This window comes from Ctenopharyngodon idella, chromosome 3 (genome assembly GCF_019924925.1).
Source record: "Ctenopharyngodon idella isolate HZGC_01 chromosome 3, HZGC01, whole genome shotgun sequence".
NCBI classification, from domain to species: Eukaryota; Metazoa; Chordata; class Actinopteri; order Cypriniformes; family Xenocyprididae; genus Ctenopharyngodon; species Ctenopharyngodon idella.
The window spans coordinates 42,578,749-42,599,502 of NC_067222.1; the positions used below are offsets into that span (position 1 = coordinate 42,578,749).

The 20,754-nt window shown below is 39.8% G+C and overlaps 2 protein-coding genes across 6 annotated transcripts in view; one reads left to right on the forward strand and one right to left on the reverse strand.

The window, feature by feature from the left end:
• The first annotated feature begins 387 nt into the window (after positions 1 to 387).
• On the forward strand, positions 388 to 12,068 carry cacng1b (calcium channel, voltage-dependent, gamma subunit 1b). The gene is made up of 4 exons (XM_051888032.1): positions 388 to 867; positions 6,778 to 6,852; positions 8,887 to 9,024; positions 9,198 to 12,068. Exons 1-4 carry the CDS (start codon positions 627 to 629, stop codon positions 9,428 to 9,430), a joined length of 687 nt encoding a protein of 228 aa, XP_051743992.1. The 5' UTR covers positions 388 to 626; the 3' UTR covers positions 9,431 to 12,068.
• A 488-nt stretch (positions 12,069 to 12,556) lies between these two features.
• Positions 12,557 to 20,754, reverse strand: part of helz (helicase with zinc finger) — a 69,750-nt gene continuing 61,552 nt past the window's right edge. For all 5 annotated transcript variants that reach the window (XM_051888025.1, XM_051888023.1, XM_051888027.1 and 2 more), the window contains exons 28-31: positions 18,646 to 18,877; positions 17,141 to 17,651; positions 14,199 to 14,427; positions 12,557 to 13,518 (exon numbers count right to left, since the gene is read on the reverse strand). In XM_051888025.1, the coding sequence (XP_051743985.1) occupies positions 13,148 to 13,518; positions 14,199 to 14,427; positions 17,141 to 17,651; positions 18,646 to 18,877 (1,343 nt within the window). In that variant the 3' untranslated portion in view covers positions 12,557 to 13,147. The remainder of the gene's footprint in view (positions 13,519 to 14,198; positions 14,428 to 17,140; positions 17,652 to 18,645; positions 18,878 to 20,754) is intronic.

Consider the following 20,754-nt stretch of genomic DNA (forward strand, 5'->3'; position numbering starts at 1 on the left):
TCCAGCGTCTTGGGCTGAGGCAGGGAAATACCCTGGAAGGATGGCCAGTCCATCACAAAATCACATGTATGATATTATTAAACAATTTCAGACAGATGGAAACTCAAAAATAGACATATGGCATCCATCATCTGGTGCTTCCGATGTAGACAGTTCCATTGATTATTATGTAAGTGATCACATGTCCTGTGTAGACATGGTCTACTCTAAGAAGTTAGCCAATATACAAACTCAGACATGTCCTGTCTTATCAAAACTGTTTTATTAAGTGCTAATTTCTGCATAGGAGCTGCGGGTTTTACAATATTAGTTAATAAACTTTTTCTCAGCCTACATCATGAAGGCAGGTCTAAAGACACAGCCCACCATACTAAATGATTGTCCTACAGGAAGGGAGAGAGAGATAGAGAGAGAAAACTAGGGCACTATTATCTGGCCTCTTTTTCCAAGCAGAAGCAGAGATTTGTAGACAGCGAAGCTGGAGTGAAGAGATAGCGTGTTGCTGTGTGACTTTTGCGTTTTTCTTAGCGCCTGAAAAGTAAACTAAACTTAAGAATCAATTCAAGGACAAAGGCACGTTCAAATTACGATACAAACTCAAAGCTCACTTATCTTCAACGGTCACCATGCTGGAGGACAAGAAGACCAAGGTGAAGATAACCTTCTTGGTTATCCTGGTGGGCATCTCGTCCATGTTGGCGGCGGTGGTGACGGACCACTGGGCGGTTCTGAGTCCTAGGGTGGAGCAGCTCAACACCACCTGCGAAGCGGCCCACTTTGGACTCTGGAGACTGTGTAAAAAGAGTATCTTCATTGTGGAGGAAGACCCTCAGGGCAAAGGCTGTGGCCCTATCAGCCTGCCAGGAGGTAAGGAAGTTCGCATCTACTGTAAATTATTTCTCATGAACACCATTAGCACACGTCCAATCGATGTAGCCGAAGGCATGGATCTGTCTTCCACATAAAGTTTTTGGAAGAGCTCATTCATCTTAAGTTTTTAAATGGAAATTGAGGAGCAGAAGAAGCCAAGCCTACTATCATCTTACACACAGTGCAAGAAAGTTCAAGGTGAAAAGTTTTTTTTTTCTCTCTCTAAGAGCTCTGCAGTTAAACATTAACCCACAATATGGGTAGGAGTCTGTTCTTCAAATTAATGGTATATTTTAATTGCGCTATTTTGAATTGCTGAGTGAGGTCAGTGACCAGGCTGCTAATGAATTTGAACAGGTGCTGATTTTCTGTTTATGATGTCATTGGGTTGTTTAAGGCTATAATAGATAGGTTAAAATGATTTATAAGCAGATATGTGGTTTCAGATTAATGAAAGGCAGATGAGCTGTATCTACCTGTGGGAGATGGGAAATAACTCAAATGTTCTTTACGCTACTCTAGGGACGGATCAGCCTCATTACATTCCTGCGCCCAAGCTCATGAAATCAAATAGATTGAGGAGAAGAAGAAAAGAGTGTGAAAAAGTAAATGCAATCCAGTCATATGACAGTAAAAACTGATGAAGACTGTGTGCATTCATTGACATAACATTGAATAACTGCCTTGAAACCTTCTCTTTCTGACAATTAACCGTCAACTGCATTTTGCAAACACACTTATGTCAACATTCAGGTCTTGAGAAATATAGATGGCAGGATATAGATCAAATGATGTCACAAAAAATGATAGTATTGTGGATGGATGATCCTAGTATTAAGTGGATGGTTGGAAGAGAGGGCTGAAACAACAGAAACAAGTGGAATGAATAGGTAATTGGATCCAGGCTGTCACCTATTTGATGCAGGGGGCAGTAAAACCAGCATCCTCTATTTGTCACACTTCAGGAGGACCTGTGGGGATAAACAGAGAGATCACTCCCACCATGTGCTCTTGTGAATGTCTGGGGAGAATCTCATCCTTAAGCAAAGCCCCAAGATTTTACAATAACTATGGATGTTGATGGCAGAAGGACAGCAGCCTGCAGTTCCAATTGGCTTAAACCCTAATTAGACTTGTTGACAACTGGCTATTACAGAGCACTATATCTCATCATCCAGCATGAAGCATCAGCCTCAAAAGTCATTGGACCATTTATGGATCTGATGACTATTCATCTGATGTGTATTTCACACAAAATGGCAAGAGCAGAAAGCTTCAATCTGTTTGTAAGGCTATATGCAATTTCCGGGAATCAAACTTTTCCAGAATTACTCCTAGGTGCTGCAGTGAGAACTCCTGAGGACGAGGAGTCAAAGGTTTGCTCCCTTAGCTAGTTGCTTTGAGCTGTGATCTTTGAAAGGTCGAGACCTAGTAGCAATTAAATAAGATATCCTTAAGTACAGCTATGTATTGCGCTTTACTCTCAGGGATATTTCAAATTTAGCCACTCCTAAAAGTGTAAAATGTAAAAACAGTGATGGGCGATTCTTGACTGGAAAAAGCTGCTAGACTTTATCCCAAAAGTCATATATCTGTTTTTTATTTAAATCTGCCTATGGAAGTCTATCAATAATGTATATAGGACTAGCCATTATTCCTTCATAGATCTAAACTATCATTTCAGAGCTCATTATTATTAGTCAAAGTCAGTAGTGGCTCCTTACCATAAATTTAGGTAGGGCAGATTCAGGGTCTTAGCGCTAGTTTATGATAAATTTTTTATAAGTTTTATATTGTAATCGCTGAACACATGCAGAACACTTTTGGCAAAGGTTGCATTATTCAGCCTGAGGGTGGCGTGCTAATGTTGATTGACAGGTTTTAAGTATACACGACACATGCATAGAATGCTATCTTAATGTAGTATTTATTAGGGCTGGGACAATAAATCAGTGCATCGCGAATCGAGAAATGATTCTGGATCAATTCTGAGATTTTCCGAATGCATCGCAATTCTCTCTCGAATCGATCCTGAGCTTAGTTTTTAACACTGCATGCTTTACTGAGCCGTACTCTGCTTGCTTCCACTTCCTTACACACACCACTTGAACCTTCTATAAAATAATTATTCATAAAGTTCGAAAAGGTTGAAGCGAATTACAAGGGTGTTTGCAGTGAGCTGTTTACATTAATTTTGTGTCATAAAAGCATTCTGAGGTGCCAGTACATTCTCAGACTCAGCCGAACGCACGAGCGCTCTTCTTCATGAGCATTTGAGTGTGTGGTTAAAAACTAGCCTAGAGTGTCATCTGCTGTTAAAAACTAAGCTCAGAATCGCGATGCATTTGGAAAATCTCAGAATCAATCCACAAATCGTGATGCATCAATTTATTGTCCCAGACCTAGTATTTATTGCCTCCGAATGTTCTTTTAGAATGTTACAAGTTGTGGAGGAATTGACCGTTCGCAAAGACCCGCCCCCTTCGGTTACTGTTGCTATATCCGACAAGTTGGGAAGGGCTCAGGCACCCGCTGCCCCACTTAGTATCATAATACATGCCTGCCGAAGCCATATGTTAAAATAAAAACAAAAATATTTGTTATAGAATGCTGAACACATTTACAATGTAAAAACAAGAGGTCTATGTCTTGGATGAATATTTACATACAGACGAGCCGCGGTTGATCAAAGACAACATCAGTCAGAATTAACAAAATCTGTGGTTCGTCAAACACTTCCTGTATGCTCAAAAATCCAGCATAAACCAGCATGAATTCAATGTTATAGTGTTGGTCTAGCTGGGGGACCAGCATAGACATGCTGTTCTCAAGCAAAGCTGAACTGGAGTAGCTAGTCCACCAGCAATCCCACTTCCCATGCTGGTGACCAGCAAACCAGCAACCACCATCCCTTGCTGGTCCCAGCATCCAAAACATACCTTATGCTGGTGACCAGCAATGCTGGATTTTTCAGCAGGGACTGCACAGTGCGAAGACTGTTTACCAATGTGCAGCATGACTTTGCTCTAATCAAACCCCGCAGCTCTCACTTTAGACCATTAGGAGATAAGCAGTTCAATCAGGTGGTGGCTTGCAGTCTTGGCAGACACCAACTGATATTCCTGGCCCAGTGGGAGAATTTGTGCTGGAAAGGGTTAGAAAGCACCTAACCCCGAAGCTCTGCAGACACCTTACAAAGCACAACCGTTCAAAGCGACGTCCCGTGAGGCAAGGTGTGGCCCAGTTCACGCTAGTACTGCAAACACCATTGCCTGGGGAGTGGTTAGATTTGGATGGCCTCTTGAACTGCACAAAAGAAGCCATGAGCCAAAAACATAGCATTTAAGCAGTTATATTCCTGCAAGCTCAATGATTCTTGGCTTCACTCCCAGACCCGCTTCTCACAGAGGAAAAAGAAGAGCTATGAGTGTTGGCGAGACTCATCAAGTTCTTCAAGGGAATCTAGCATTTCACACTCATTCAACACTCAGGTCTGTTAAAATGTCTCTCGATCTTTCCAGTGGATTTAATTATGTTAAAATAGCCATTTAAGTGGCTTGAAACAACTTGAAAATGGAACCACCCAGTGGATTCTGATACAGTATTGTAGGATCTAATTGCTAAAGAACGGATAGTTCACCCAAAAATGAAAATTTTGCCATTGTTTTCTCACCTACCCCTGTTGACTTTCTTTCTTCTGTGGAACTCAAAGAAGATATTTTGAAGAACGCTGGCCGCATCAAGATGTGTCATGGCAGGACACCAGAAGGCATTCTCTCATGTCTTGTTACCAAAAGCATCATAAGATTTTCAGTGAATAACAACTTAAACTTCAGTTTCGTCCTCACGCAAAATTATTGTTTAGTTTCAAAAGACTTGGAATACAGCACACGAGTCATATGAACTACCAGTATGAAACTTTAATGGTGTTTTTTGTGAAGCTTGATGGTCCCTAGTTGTAAGAATAAAGAGCTGTGTGAAGATCCACTGTGAATCTTCTTTTGTTCTCCACTGAAGAAAGAAAGTAATTTATTTTGAACAACATTTTGACACCATTTTTATTTTTGGATTAACTATTCGTTTAGTACCTTTGTGTAGCAAGGGCTTTATCTCAGTTGGTCAGCCAAACTTCTGCAAAGGCACGGAGGCCCCAGAGGAAGCCACTTCCCTTGTGCGACCCAGATATGAGCACTCTTAGCGGGTTAGCTGCTTTAAATGTGTCCTCCTCTTCTCACATTGACCCAGAATCTAACGGTCACTCTGCAAGTGGACAAAAGAGGACATCTCTGTTTTCTTGAGCTACTGCTCCATATTTACTGGGCTAAAAACAGCACAGCCACCTAACGGCGCTTGAAAACCTCAGACTAAAGGCGACTTGTCAAGCCCAATGGTCTGTTTGCATGAGCCACGAAATGGAGTGAGCTTTAATCAAGATGTAAAAAACTAAAATGACAGCCACTGCAACCCAGCAATCGACCTCCTCCCTGAAATAAGTGCTTCCATTAACAAACCTGCGAGGTCAATGATACGCCCCAAATCGCTATTTTCGGCTCCTCATTTTACTCGGCGGTGCCGCTGAACTGAAAAGACTCATTCTGCTCTTTGTGAGCTTTAGGTACAATCATGCTGAAAAACAGATCTGCCTACATGCAGAGCAAGGCGCATGGCACAGGTCTCACATTCGATATGTGCCAGGGGAAAAAATATGACAGATTTGTCAAGAGTGGCCCTTTTATCTGAGAATGATTCATGTTCGCTCTGTCCTTGTATGTCTCTGTCAAATGGATGAAGGACGCTGACAGGCCTACTGAAGCAAGACAGGTGAAGAGGACATGAAAAGACATCCAGTGGCTTGGAAAACATAGAGGCATGTCAATAAATCTCCACAAAACACTCAAACTCTCTACTGCTGGAAAGGGCTTGAAACGCAATTAAATCAAGTCTCACATTGTGGGATGAGGGTATTGAAATGATAACGCAGGGTTATTTTTGCCCAGACAACTGACCACGACCCAACACGTGTATTAGCCCACACATGGCAGCAAACATTATGGCCAAAGGCTCTCAGAGGCCCATCGTGAGTTGAACTCATCCACAACAGCTTGCGGTAAGGGCCTGTGATGGGAATAGTCAAATAAGCTGAGTAAATCAGTCTAAAGCAGCACAGCACGATGCATCCCATTGCCTCGCCTCTGTCAGTCTGCCTTTACTAATAAAGCTAAGACCAGCCTGTTGCTAGGTAACACATACATAGGCCTCCCCCAACCCCCACTTGTGGTGGAGATTCTTGGTCCAGTGTAACAAACAGCTCCTCTGTCAGTTCCCAATCTCATGTCTTTCTCCCAGCACAGGGGATGCTGAGGTTGCTTTATGAGTTTAATCTAAAGAAGAGGTTCCTAACGTATGAACCCGTGACTTTCCCCATTGACCATACAAGACAAAGGACTCGTTTTACGATTTTGTGGACTTGTAACCTGATGAACACATGGGCAAGAAGCTCTTTTCTAATAATAACCCCAAGGGGGCGAATATTAGGAAATTGGGAGGGCGAAATAATGTTAAGAAAACAAAGCTTGTTACATTTCATCAGCTAATTTGCCTCCCTGTCCAAAGAAACACATACATAAATACATTATGTGCACACTTCTTATTTTATTACAGGATAACGTAATGAACACCAGCAAGAAAGCTCGCGCAACACAATCACATGCCCTCTGCACATAATTCAGAATTCATGATCCATTTGATGGACACGCACGAATGCCTGGCTTGTTTTCGAGCACCCAGCCATGGTCTCTGGAGAAAATGTCAAGCAGGCTCATTGGTAGTTTGGCTGCATCGTAACGACAGGCTACGCCAGCACCTGCAACCCTCAGCTACAATAACTGTTTTCATCTTGTTTTGCAGTCAAGAACTGCTCGTACTTCAAACACTTCACATCAGGGGAAGAGGCTGAAGTTTTTGAAGTAAAGACTCAGAAAGGTAAGGTTCTCTGCCTTTGAAATCACGTGAGGATATTGCAAAGGTTTCACTTAAAACCAAGCAGAGATGACTGGATAAGAATTGAATTAGGAATTTAAATGAACCCAAATAAAAATCAAATCTTACGGCTTGTTGAGGAGAGTTATAAGCCATCTTCTTATTTTTGCCCAATAAAGGATAAATTTACATTGAAGGAGTGACCCAAGCCATATCTAGAGAGCAGAATATAAAAGAGATTAGAGGATAAGTTTATTTTTCCTTTAGGAAAGTAAGCAATCACATAGCAACAATCTAAACAACCTAGAAACCTCATAGAAGCATGCTAAAAACTACAATTTAGCAATACAATGCACCCCAGCTAATGTTCTGGCAAGGTTCTCTCAAATTTATGAGCAAACGTTCTTCCAGTAACGTTAATAGAATGTTTGTTATGAGTTAACTTTCAAAATGTTAGCACAAAATCATTATTTATGCAACTTTTTTTCTGAAACGATTTAGTTGGACATTTTAAATGTTACTACTTGTTTCAGAATGTTCAGAGAACATTCAAAAGTAACGTTCACATAATGTTTTAAAATGGAATGTTTCCTTAACATTCACATAACAAGAAAAAAAGTTTTAAAAATTTTTAAATGTTCAAAGAACATTCAGAAGTAACATTTTCATAACTTAATGAGAACTGGGAACACAATGAGTTTTGCATAAGCAAAATTACCTAGCATATTTCTTATTTTTCAAAATAAATTCTATATAGTCTTGTTCTTCTTTAGACTAGAACTTAAGAATCCACCGATCACAGGCAGTGCAATCTGGCAACCAAATATGGCCATTGGCATTAAATTTTCCGCCTACTTGAGCAAAGCGCATTTTGGCTATTTCACGCTCTAGCTCGGCCATTGAGTTAAAGAGGAATAAAGCCTTATCCGAATTTGATAAAGTGCTGAATGCAGCGGGACGTGAAGCAAAGCACGAATGCTTCATCGCCACGCACTTCCTGAGCCACATCCTAAAATGTCAATAGTCATTCACACTATTGATCTGTCTGTATTACTAATTAATGACATTAAACGCAACATTAGTCTAGAGGTCAGACTGATTAGCCAGATAATCTGAATTAGCAGGGTAGATGAAGTCATCCTTCAATGATTTGGTTGTGAGAACAAGGTTTCAACAGAGTTGTACGGTGAATGTGAGTTCTTTTGGTGAAGCAGCTGCATTTAAAACATTGATATTAATAACAAAGAAACCTGATAAACCTACCAAAAACACAGATTAACAGTTAGCTTATGTTAAAACTGCTGCATTTAGCTTCTCGCTAAAATAACTTGTTTTGAGTTCTTTTCTGGGACTTATTAGTAGGCTAATCCAATGATATTGTCTTAACCATGAAATTATTGTTTTAAATTACCTATCACACATCACCAAACACACCCAAAGCTACAAATGGTTTTCGTATTAACAAATTAAACAGTCTTTCTTTTTCAGTTAGCATGCTAGCAAATTAGCATAGCACAAATTTACTGATATTACATATTTGAACATTAGATTTAGATCAATAACAGACTCTTCACTGGCGGTTATCCTGAGCTGGAACGTCAAAGGCAGCAGATAAGGAAAATTAAAGTTCATTTGATGCTATTTAAAGAGCCATCTGAGAAAAAAAGAACAGGGCACTTAACATGTAAAATACCATTACGAGTATTAGCAACAAGCTTGTTTGCAAAACTCTTAGGCACAAAGTAGGGTGACTTTTGTATATTGACAGGATTTTTAGGAGCCAATATGTGAGGCAATTGCCTAACCCTAGTTCTATGGAAACTGCCGTATTATGGGACAGGGGTTAGGGTAAATCTAGTGAGAAGTCTGCAGAATCTAGGATTTTGAAAGGGACAGGATTCTCTGTTAAACCTGAAAGCATAATTGAAGATATGTTCTAAAAGAACAATTTAATAATAATGATTCCATTAGATCCCATAAGAAGGCTTGGTCTTGCTTTGATCCACACTCAAACTCACTGTTATTTTCTTCTGTCAGAGTACAACATCTCAGCTGCTGCTATCGCCATCTTCAGTTTGGCCTTCATGACCCTGGGCAGTCTCTGCCTGCTGGGGGCTTTTGGGAAGGGCAGAGACTACCTACTGAGACCAGCTGGCATGTTCTTTGCTTTTGCAGGTAAGCACAATGTTAAACTGAGTTTATACTTTTTTGAATGTATTAATGGTTTGTATGACTTCTAGTATCATGGAACAGTGATGGTATCTGATTATATATAATATGAATATAATATATTATAGTTCAAACTTTTATTCTCCATTTAACCTCTGTGACCTTCCTCACCCTTACAGGCCTGTGTATCGTCATCTCCGTGGAGGTCATGAGGCAGTCGGTCAAACGCATGATCGACAGCGACGAGACCATATGGATCGAGTACTACTATTCGTGGTCCTTCGCCTGCGCCTGCGCCGCCTTCACCCTCCTCTTCCTCAGTGGCCTCAGCCTCCTCATCATCTCCATGCCACACATGCCCAGAAACCCCTGGGAGACCTGCATGGATGCCGACCCCGAGTCCATAGACTAGTATAGCATCCACCGCAGAGTAAGAGCGCAACGCAACTGACACAGGAGTCATACTAGCAGTGTGAATGACAACGAGATCCAGTGATGCATTGCATTTATAGATGATGATAGTGATGCATTGATATTTTTAACTAAGCATTGACACAGACGTCTAATTATTTAAAGGGATAGGTTATCCAAAAATGATAAAAGTGTTTTTTAAGATTCATCGAAATTTCCTCTTTTGTGTTCCACAGAAGAAAGTTATACGAGTTTGTAAATACATGAAAGTGAGTTTAAATTTTTGGGTAAGCTATCCCATTAAGATCTACATGAAATATCTAACATGAATTTTGTATGTTTTATGGTATTCAGTAATCTGAAAACATTCATGCTTATATGCAATAGAAGACAGCTTAGAATGTATATTTAGGGACTTTTATAAGTTTCCAATCTGTCATTTCTGAAACGGTGACATTAAATGTGCTGATGGATGATTGTAAAAGCATATAGGATCAGCAATGATATCCAGTGATGTATGATCAGTTTCAGCAAATACAGATTGCACTTTAAAGTGAGGTTATCTAATTACGTTACTAGTACAGGTTCAGGTCATTTAATCTGTGATATATTCCTTTACTCATGTCACACTTGAACTGCCTGCTCTCAATGATCTGCCTCGAGAAAGACTGTTAAAACCCCACAAACATTTTTATTTGTTGATGTTTTTACGGTTGAAACAGGAAGCTGGGGCAGGACATGCTGAAGTTCGTCCCTTTTTAAATAGCCAACAGCCTTTCAAACCATGGTTTACTACTTGCTGTTGCTAGTTTGAGGCAGATGGCATTCATAATTTAGAGGGAGAGACATTCTCAATCTCATTTGATTGTATGCTTGGTTCATTTTCCAAAAAGAGAAGGATTTAAAATGTGTATATCTGCTTTATGTTAAGAAGTGTACTGAAACTAACAGATGGACTGAAATCCACAAAATGTTCTTATATGAATTCATACATCAATACTTAGTGAGCTTATTTTGTTATTCATACATCTTTGTGATGTAGCATTGTACTCGAGTATATTAAACTTGTAGAAATACAAAGTTTAAAATGCACATTGCCACCTGACACAAAGACATTTCGGTTTTCATCTTCCTCAGAGCTTGATACGAAGTGATACGATCAGTAACGATGGCGTCGATTTTATCATATCAATTCGAGCAGAGTCGTCATCCTCTGAAAGTGTATGCAAAGTGGATTTGCTTTGGCAGTGCAGAAAACAGCGTCTTCCTGACATGTCGACAGCACAAACCAAACTCTTCCAGGTCTCAGCTTCAACTACAGTGTTTGAGGGTCAAATTTAGACGTTGCAGGCAGCCAATGAAGACCATATGTTGGCATTATGCAAATTGTTATATTGCTACATAGGTATGTAAAAGGAAGTGAGACTGGAATTGCTGACGACTTCTTTCGGCAATTCGCTATATGCGAATGTTACTTCCTGGTTTTCGATAAGCCAGCTTGGGCATTTCCGGTGAACTTTCAGCTGTCAAGATGTCATTCTGCACTCGCTGCCTTCGGTCAACATTTTAATCATTCTCATTTTATGAACCGATACCGATTCTTAAATACCAAGAATCAATCTTTTGCGGTTTTCAGTTGATAAAAGAACAAACTCATGCCTCCCATCCAATATATTGCAATAAGCTTTGTTCCTTGTTATTTTTTATTAAACAAAGTCTTAGCTTTCGAAGTATGTCAATTTACTACAAAATTAAAACAATAAATACCGTTTTGGCGCTCTTTAAAGTGGCGCGAAAGATCGCTGTTCACGAGGACCGGCAGTGCGGATCAAGCAAAGTTTCCTCTTTACTAGATACAGCGCGAAATAAACATGAATGAACATCAAAAAAGGTACGTTGAAAGATGAATGACTTACTGAAATGAATCATGTCTGGTATAGGCTAATCGCTCAGTGTTAAAAAGACTATCTTTACTTGACTGCGTCTGATGTTCATTAAAGCGCTAAGCTGTCAAGCTGGGCAAAGGAACTAGCAATAAAGAAAGAACAAAATATAGCTACTGGGAAGATATGGGCACATTTTCTAGTGGAGTTTTACAACTTTTAAACGAAGACCAACATACCTTGTGTAGAAACGAATGATCCATTTCTTTCGTTGTTGGTCAACGGAAGGGAAAGTGTGAAAACTGATGCTCAGCTGTTGTTCTCACGACGTCTTTTCCATCTCATTTTACGTTTGAACAACTAAATTAATGCTATTTAACCGACTATATTCTGTTTATGAACTAAGTATTGATGCTGTTAAAGCTACCTCAGAAAATTGAAGGTACAGCCACACCAACAAGCGACGTTTCACCGGAAGTTTTCCAGCTGGTTTATATTATTGCGGAAAGTTCTTAAGAGCGTCCCATGAATATAGCGGATTCACAATCGAAAAAACTATTTGATCTATGAAACTTCGCAGGCATTTCACATTCGCAAACAGCTATACACACTGCATTAAAGTTAATATTTGAAAAAGCATAATAGGGGCACTTTAACTTTTGAAAGGCTGTAAGTTACAATATAAGGCTGCATTGCTGTAGTCAAAACGATACCTAAAGAGCTTTTTGAAAATAAAGTGACAGCATCTCGCCCTGACTGAGGTCCTTTCTTTGAGCCTCTGCCAAATAATGAACAGAATTCTGAATCAATAATAATAAATGTTGATTTTCTGCTAATGTAGTTCCATAGCACTAATAAATAAGTTTGCTTCACTGTTAATAGCTTCATGAAATTGAGCAGTTTGTTTGCTTTCTACATTTTCCCAGTACTAATAACCTTCTCCCGAGCATTATAGCTCTCATAATGGTTCATTTTTTTAATATCCTGATCAGGTGAGCACAAACAACCCCTTTGTTGCTTAATAAAATTGAGCATTTTGATTTCCCACGCATCATTCAATAACAAGCAGAGTCCTTGAAAAACAACTTTGTTCATTTTGCATCTTTCCATGTATTTGAAAACATAAAAAAAAATGTCCTGATAGATGTCCCATTTCATTGATGATGAAAAAGTTTCGATTTTTTTTTTTTTTTTTTTTTAACATTCTACATGTGGAAGTGGTGGTAGAAAAATAAAGCACACAATTGTCATCTCGTATTCATTTATTCATATGTACAGGTTTGAGAAAAGTTTGTCTACATCTATACAACTTTTTATAATATTTTTTTTTTATTTCGAGTCAGTTCACCACTCAGCTGCAAGCACAAGAAAACACACCAAGAAACTGAACATCATAAAAAAATGCCAGCTGGGAAAAATCACTTCAACAAGTTTTACTTCTGGGAGTGGATGCAAAGAGAGCGGACATAATTACAGGAAAGACAGGCAGCTGAGTGGTCAGCTAATTCATGGTGTTTTTAAAAATCTTTTTTTCATAAATCTTTTTTTTTTTTTTTTGTTATTGATTTTTTTTAAACGTTTTTTCCCCAAATGTTTTGGTGTTTCATGATATATATATATTTATATATATGCTGATTCGGTTTGTAAAATCACAGATGCCAAACTGTAAAAGAACCAACTAGTACTAAAGCAAGTAAAAAATAATAAAACGCAAAATGTCTAACTATTCCACAAAATCAAAAGACATTTTTATAGTTTTTTTTAAGATTGTTATTCTATTTTTTTTTTCAACAGTTTTCCTTTTTAACAGGTGTATATAATTCATATATATTGACTTACTTAAAATACGTGTAATAGCCATTGCTACTGTTTGAACTGCCTATGCTAAGTTCCTGTAACAGAGAGATGGGGTCACTGTTCTTCTTGACCTGCTCAGGCAGCGGGCGGGGCTTTGGAGGGGCTCGGAGGGCGCTGGCGTAGGACATGGTTGGGGGCTTGGAGTTGCCGGGCCCCTGGGGCCCCCCTGGGCTGGTGTTGCCCCCTCCTCCTCCTCCTCCTCCTCCCGGGTCCGGTGGGGTTTGCTTGCTGGGCATGAGGGGTGGGAACTGTCCGTGGTGCTGCAGAGACGCGGTGCTAGCGGGGTGAGGAGACTGCTGGAGACACTCAGCCTTGACGTGCTCATCCGCCACAGTCATCGCCTTTGAAACTGAGGAACAATTAGCGCACATTGTTATTACTTCTACACCACAGGGTCAAGTGTCAATTATAACCTTCTTTATATATAATAAGATCAAATGTACAGGTGTTAATGGGATCACAGATAAAGACAAATAACAACATTAATGCTCATTATTAAACAAGCATTTTGCTTAATATATTTCTTTCTCAAGTGACTAAATGCTGTTTTTAATGTTGATTCTATGGATGTGCAAAATGACTAGTCAGTACAAACAGACTGGTTTATGGGCATGTTTTAAAAAAAAAAAAACAATATGCACAAAAAAAAAAAAACAATATGCGCAATATGATGATTGAAAATAGTTCTACAATATTGCAAGAAAAAGAATGAACAATATTGCTACATACTGTATATGAATATATTAGTGTTATTTTAGTATTAGTTATACAATATTATAATATTAATATTTTGAATTGGCTTTTTATTTTTAAATTATTTACAGTTTTCATTTTAATTTTAGTTTTAGTAATTTTATGTGCTTATGCGAATGACACATTCAAGTTGCAAATGGCCAAGTCGCTCTTATGTTAAAAATAAGGTGGATATGATGAGAATTTCTAACCATTAAATATTATTGGTTAAATGAGTAACTGCACTTACATATCACGCAAATCTATACTACGCATGCAAAGGTCAATGAAACGCACCTAAAACCTCCCTGTGAGGGACAAGGTGGCTCGCTCCGTTACATGGAATGTTGTGGAGAGGAGCGGGGCTCGGGCCAGGCCCGCTACTGCCTAGCCATAGGTCTGCTGAGGGGTATCTGTAGGAGGGTGTGGGGTGGTCCTGAGGATCCAGGCTGTCCGGATACGGCTGTGGGGAGCTGGAGGAGATCCTCCTCTGGTATAGAGGCCGCCCAGGGCCCCGTGGTTCATACTGAGAGACAGAAAATGAGCGTGAAACAAAGCATTCAAAGAGATACTTGTTTGGATACATTTTTGTCCAATCCTTTGATTGAAACATCAAAAACAGTGCAAGTTTATTTGAATGCCAGAGATATGTAGCCCAATTTTTAATTATTTGTTGTACAATTTCAGCCTATTTTTCTATGCCAAATCACTCAAGTAGCAGCAGAAGTCCAAACAAATGCACCAAAAATATCAAGTGTAACTATTGTCATTTCATAGCAATATTCATAATATTTTTATGCAGTCATTACCACAGACATTTCAGCATGTCCTTCAGTGTGCATAAATAAATACTGTATTGTTCCGAACATAAGATGACCTTATTATAAGACAACCCCCCCCCCAAATCTTGTATTTTATACAGATTTTTTTTTTTTTGAAATGCTTTCATATTTTAATTTTTGTATTGAAAGTATGGTAAATACTGGTAAAATGTACCAACAATTACATTTTAAAAAATTAAACACTTTTTGGTATACCATAAAAACAACCTGTAGCCCATCTATATTATATAACAATTAGGCTATTCATCTCACAGTGAAAACCACGTAACCTACCAAAATTTCATTAACAGTAGAAGTGAAATCTTATTGTAGTTTTGATTATTGTAGTATCTGGGGTACCACCTTACATTTTAAAATCACGTACGGGGAAAATTTGGTCCTGTCAGCATGGCATGCAAAAATGACAGTCATGTGGCTTTTACACCGTGTCCTAACCAGACGCGCCGTGATAAAAGGTATCTTTTCCATGTTAATCAGAGTTTTTGTCCTAACCAGCCGCAACGGCGACACGCGAATATTCTATTTTAGAAATGGTTTCTATTTCTCCACGACGTCGCGGCTGAAACAGCAACACAAAGTATGGCAATGATAATATCAGGTACTGTTTATGTGCTTTATTTAATGTTAAAAGTGTCTAACGTGAGTTTGAATATCATTCTGTGTTCCCAGCTTTTTAGCTGTAATGAAAACAACACTGGCTAATTCACCTCAGATCTTGAAAATCAATAAATGGGCACAAGAACGTTCAAACTGTCAACTCAGTGTGCACAAACAAGTGTATTCTATGACAAAGAACAGTTCAGTCACTACATATGTACTTTAAATAATGTTTAAATGATGTAATATTTATGAATTTTACTATGTACTTGCCCATTTCATTGTTTCTGCTGTGCTCTTGCCGAGAGAGCCCGCCCACACTCTCTTCTGATTGGCTGTGGTTTTTGATTGATTTTATCGCTTCTCATTGTCGCGTCTAGTGTGGACAGTCAAATTGCTCGTCGCTGGAATCTTATCGTATCGCGTCTGGTTAGGACACGGTGTTAGCCGGCAAGCTTTTCTTTGACTGTTAGCGGTTTTAGCGTTTTTTTTTTTTTGCTCTGGATAAATTGAGAATCATGATTTTTTGTTTAAAATACACTTTAAACATCATGATTCTCCAACAATTCTCCTAACTAAAGACAATAACATTTACTAGAGGTTCTGACAAAAAGGTTATTTGCTGCAGTCTATTTAAAATTATTTATTCAAATTAATTAAACATAAAAAAAAGTGTGAGTGAATGATTCAATGACTTCCTTAAAGACTTCTCGTTTCATTACTGGATGAATAAGCATTTCTGAACGAATCTCTTGAATGAATGATTCAATGCCAAATACATTTTTTAATAGTCACTTGTCGCCACCTACTGGTGTAACATTGATAAAATCTTTATTTGAAGCGTCAAGTTACTTTCAAAGGGTGATTTATTCTATTTTGATTGCTACCCTTGACATCATTGTTTTATCCGAACTATAAAATCCCAGTACTTCTGTGATAATTTGAATATTTGTAACAGAAATAATGATACTGTGTTGTTGAAAAGACTATTGGCGAAGTTGTTTCACCTTTACATGACAACTGCTTTCTCTGGCTCAGAAAGCAGATTTGAATGTTCGTTGTGATCGTACTGTGATCGTCAAGGTTTAAAAGACATAGTCGAATCGTTGTCATTTAGGAATAAGATCGCTTGGGTGTTTGAATTGAGATTGTGATCTTTTAAAAGATTAATTTAACAGGAAATAAGTTGAATGCACATATGAGTAAATAACGCTCACAATATAGGACCATAACACATTTACAATTAACTCCTCCAGTCAGTCTGATCCGATTTTAGTGTCTTAAACATAAATTTCATTTTCATATATAAATTTCACTTAATTTCACAGTGTCAACCACCTTTTACAAGACAAGTAAAAGTTAAAAAAAAAACTCAAGGGGGTAATTACTGATGTATTTTATGTTGTACAATAAAATGTGAAAATATCTTGAGCTTGTGTTCACCACAGACCTTATTTCAGCCATTTAACCAAAAACTCATTTAAAAAAAAATCATTGACTTAAGGGTGATGGAACTGGAAGTGCTAAAATGCTATATTTTTTCTGAGTTTTAGTACTCATTCATGGACTTTTCCTTCAAAACAAACTCAATAATTCCTTTAAAACTTCTCCCTTACAGCAGTTACAGCAACAAAGTGATTGTTATTTGTTAATTTACAATGAAAATTGTCAATTTGAGGCAACATTATGTTGATGAGAGTTCAACTTCAGCAAATATGCAGTGACTGCAAATGGGAGTACAGGCAGCGAAGCAGTGAATTAAGTGTGAGAACAATTTAACAGACCAAAGACAGCCCTCACCTCTTCTACACTGTGCAGGGTGCTCTGCTGGGCCTGGAGCTGCTGTTTCTGCTGCTGGTGCTGCAGCTGCGTGAGGGGGCCCTGCTCTTGCCTGTGCACCATCGCCTGCAGGCCAAAGGGCATGCCGTGGCCCAGCACGTGGCTCTGGGGTAGGCCAGGGTGGGGCCAGTGGGCCTCCTGGAGGAGGTACTTGACCGGAAGAGGCCCTGCTGTGTGCTCGGGCGGCAGGGAGAAGGAGGCCTGATTGAAGGCTTGGTGCTGCTGGAAGGGCTGGCCGCCCATGGGCATCTCTCGGCTGGTGTCGGGGTATGAGGGTGGAGCTGGAGCTGGGAAGGGACTGGGGCCGGAGGTGTGATTTGTAGTAGAGGAAGAGGGAGATGGCAGGTCTCCGGGGGTTCGGGGCTGGACTTGACGGTACTGAAGGAGGCGAGACTGAGGAGGGGGCATTTCGGCCGGCTCCCGCTGCTCGTACTGCTCTTGAGGGAGCATTTCGCGCAATAGACCGGGATATCTGGAGAGAGAGAAGGAAGAAAAAAAAACTCAGGATATAGTCAGAATGGAATACTAGCTTACTATTTACTGTAGAGTGTATACTGTATACTGCCTACTATAATATCAAAAAAAAGCAAAGAAAATGGTGAAACAGTACATAATGATAAACTTCCAAAGTTTTCGGTTCCCCAAGAAAGTTTGTTTACTCGTAAAACTTTTGCAATGGCTCGCAAAGCGTTGGCCTTCTACCGAGAGACCTTGTGTTCACTCACAAAACCTTTGCATTCTTTCAAGAAATCTTGCGTTTACTGGCAAAACTTTTGTTATCCTGAGAAATCTTGCATTCACTCACTAACCTTTTGTGTTCGCAAACAAAAAATTTGTGTTCTCCTGAGAAACCTTGCGTTCACTGGCCAAACTTTTGTTCTCCTGCAAAACTTTTGTTTGCTTGCAAAACTTCTGCGTTCGCCCGAAAAACCTTGCTTTCGCTCGCAAAGAATACAAAAGCATTGCCAATTTTTGCAAATTTCATATTCTTTTTTATCAGTATGTCTCAAAAGTATCAAGTTATCATGTTGAAAATAAATATATTTACTAGGGGTGTAACGGGTACCTTATGATGGTTCGGTACCTCGGTATTGAAGTCACGGTTCGGTACGGGTTCTGTTGGGGGGGACTAAACTAAACATTACTAAACAGTGGAACTAACATGCTGTGGACAGTAAATGAAATGCTGAGGTAAATGTAATGGTACATGAGATATTATCATGCTGTTTTATTGATGTCTTTCCACAGTTATAAACACTGGTTGAGAAATTACACGCATATCTAGATCGTCTGCTCTTCTTCTGTGCTTTTTCCTGTTGTGGCGGTTAGCAAACAGCATTGCATTACCGCATGCACCCGTACCGTACAGTTTGGGATGAATACATGTACCGTTACACCCCTAATATTTACATTATGAAAATTTACAGAGTAAATGAAATAAACAGCAGGACAAAGACTCTTCTAACCTGGGCATGGCAGGTCTGGGCTCCTCCTCCGCTGCAGGGCCGAGGCCCCAGCCGGCTCGGAGGAGCTGCTGGGGGAGCCGTAGACCCGGCTGGCCGAGATGAGCCAACTGCTGTGCCAGGGGGAAGGGGGCCACACCGGCCTGCAGGAAGGGAGCATGTTCACCCCACTGACCCACACGAGCCTGCTGCTGCTGCTGGCCCAGAGCATCCAGCCCTGAGGAAGCCTGACCATCTGTGACAACACAACAGAGAAAGTTTTGTGACATGCTGGGAAAACACAGAAGGTCTGTTCACCAAACCCCACCATGACCATTTCAGCAGACTGATGCATGCAAGGAGGTTAACGAGATTCTGATGACCCAAACCATTAAGACGCCAAGTCTAAACAACACAAAGTTTAAAATATTTCCACACATTTTCAAACACTATTCACTATCCTAATAATTGTCTGACGCAAGGATGTTATGGATGGTTGCCAGGGTGTTGCTATGCAGTTGCTAAAGTGTTTTGAGATTATGTTGGTGTATAGTTGCTATAGGTCAGTGGTTCCCAAACTTTTTAGAGTGGCGTACCCCCTGAGGAGTTTACCATCTTTCTGCATACCCCTTCTCTTCCACTTAGACTGCAGTCATACCTTTTCAATTAAAGGACAATATTTGCCTCTTAAATTGATTTTCCAGTGCATTTTTTACCTTTATGAATAACTTTATAGAATAAATAATGTTGTAAATAAAAAAAATAAAAAAATATGCAATGATAGTAAAAATGAAGTGATACTTTTAAATACTAAAACAAACTGCCAGTAGGTGGTGGTAAGTCACTTTCTCCATAAGCAAGTCATCGAGTTATTCATTCATTCTGCAACTAGGGCCCTGTCCCAAATGCCACCCTAAACCCCATGTCCACACTTTCGTGACGTAATGCCTCTTTGACTGTCAGGAAGAAGTCTGCTGCGAGGCTTGCACCAGTGCGGGCTCAGGAAAAGTGAGTATCGAGGGCTCATAGCGGCCGCAAAGGGCACTCTTCTGAAACCTAAAATGACGAACGGGATACCCTACGGTCTCGTGGACTTAACAGACACACGCACGCGGCGGCCATTTTAACGGGGCGTTCACACCAGACGCGACTTGCGCGAATAAATCGCTTAAACATTTTGAGTTTACTCGCTTCATTTGCGCGTGAAATTCACTTCACAACAGACGCAAATTCGCGTCATGGGAGGGGCTTCTGCCAGGCGGCTCCAGTCTCGTTGCTAAATGGCTGACATGGATTTTGCTGAGAGGGTAGCTGTGCTTTATGTGTTATGGAAGGCTGAAATATGGCGAATAAGCTCAATTTGCCGGCTTTAGCTAGCTTGTAGTCTCTATATATATATATATGTATGTATCGTGTACAGCTCCGGGTATCCACATACAGCGATGATGATTTTGTCCTCCATTGTTGTTTCGGATTTCTGCCTCTGCTCGCTACGTCGTAATCACGTCACTACTAGAGCAAGCTCCTGATTGGTTAACACGGCGCGAATATTCGCCAAAGTTCAGATTTTTCAACTCGCGCGAATCACGCGTTATACATGTCAAACGTTCGCATCTTTGCATTGACTTAACATGTAAATCACTTGTGCTTAACGCTTCATTCGCGTCTGGTGTGAACGCACCATAAGTCCACAAGACCGAAAGTGCACATGAGTGTGCCAATTTGGGACAGGGCCTCGCTGTATTTATGATAAATCATTGAATGATTGACTCTCACGATTCGTTCAAAGCGGTAGAATTGTTCACGAAACAATTCAATTCTGTTGTGGCTGCAATTCTGTGGCTTTCGTTGAAACTATTACTTCATTGCAAAATACAGTAAATACTGACAGTATTGTGTTTGAAATGCATGTTTTGTTTGTTGACCTGTTGTATAATACTACCCTACGGTAGGGTAGAATTAAATGAATGCCAAGACTCAGCATCAGCGTACACCAGTTTGGGAACCGCTGCTATTGGTGTTCAAGGTGGTTGCAAGAGCGTCACTCCAAGGTTGCACCATTTTAGGGTGTTGGCATTGTTATGTGCTTGGTAAGTTGCTAGTATGTTCTATGTGATTACAATGTGCTTTTTA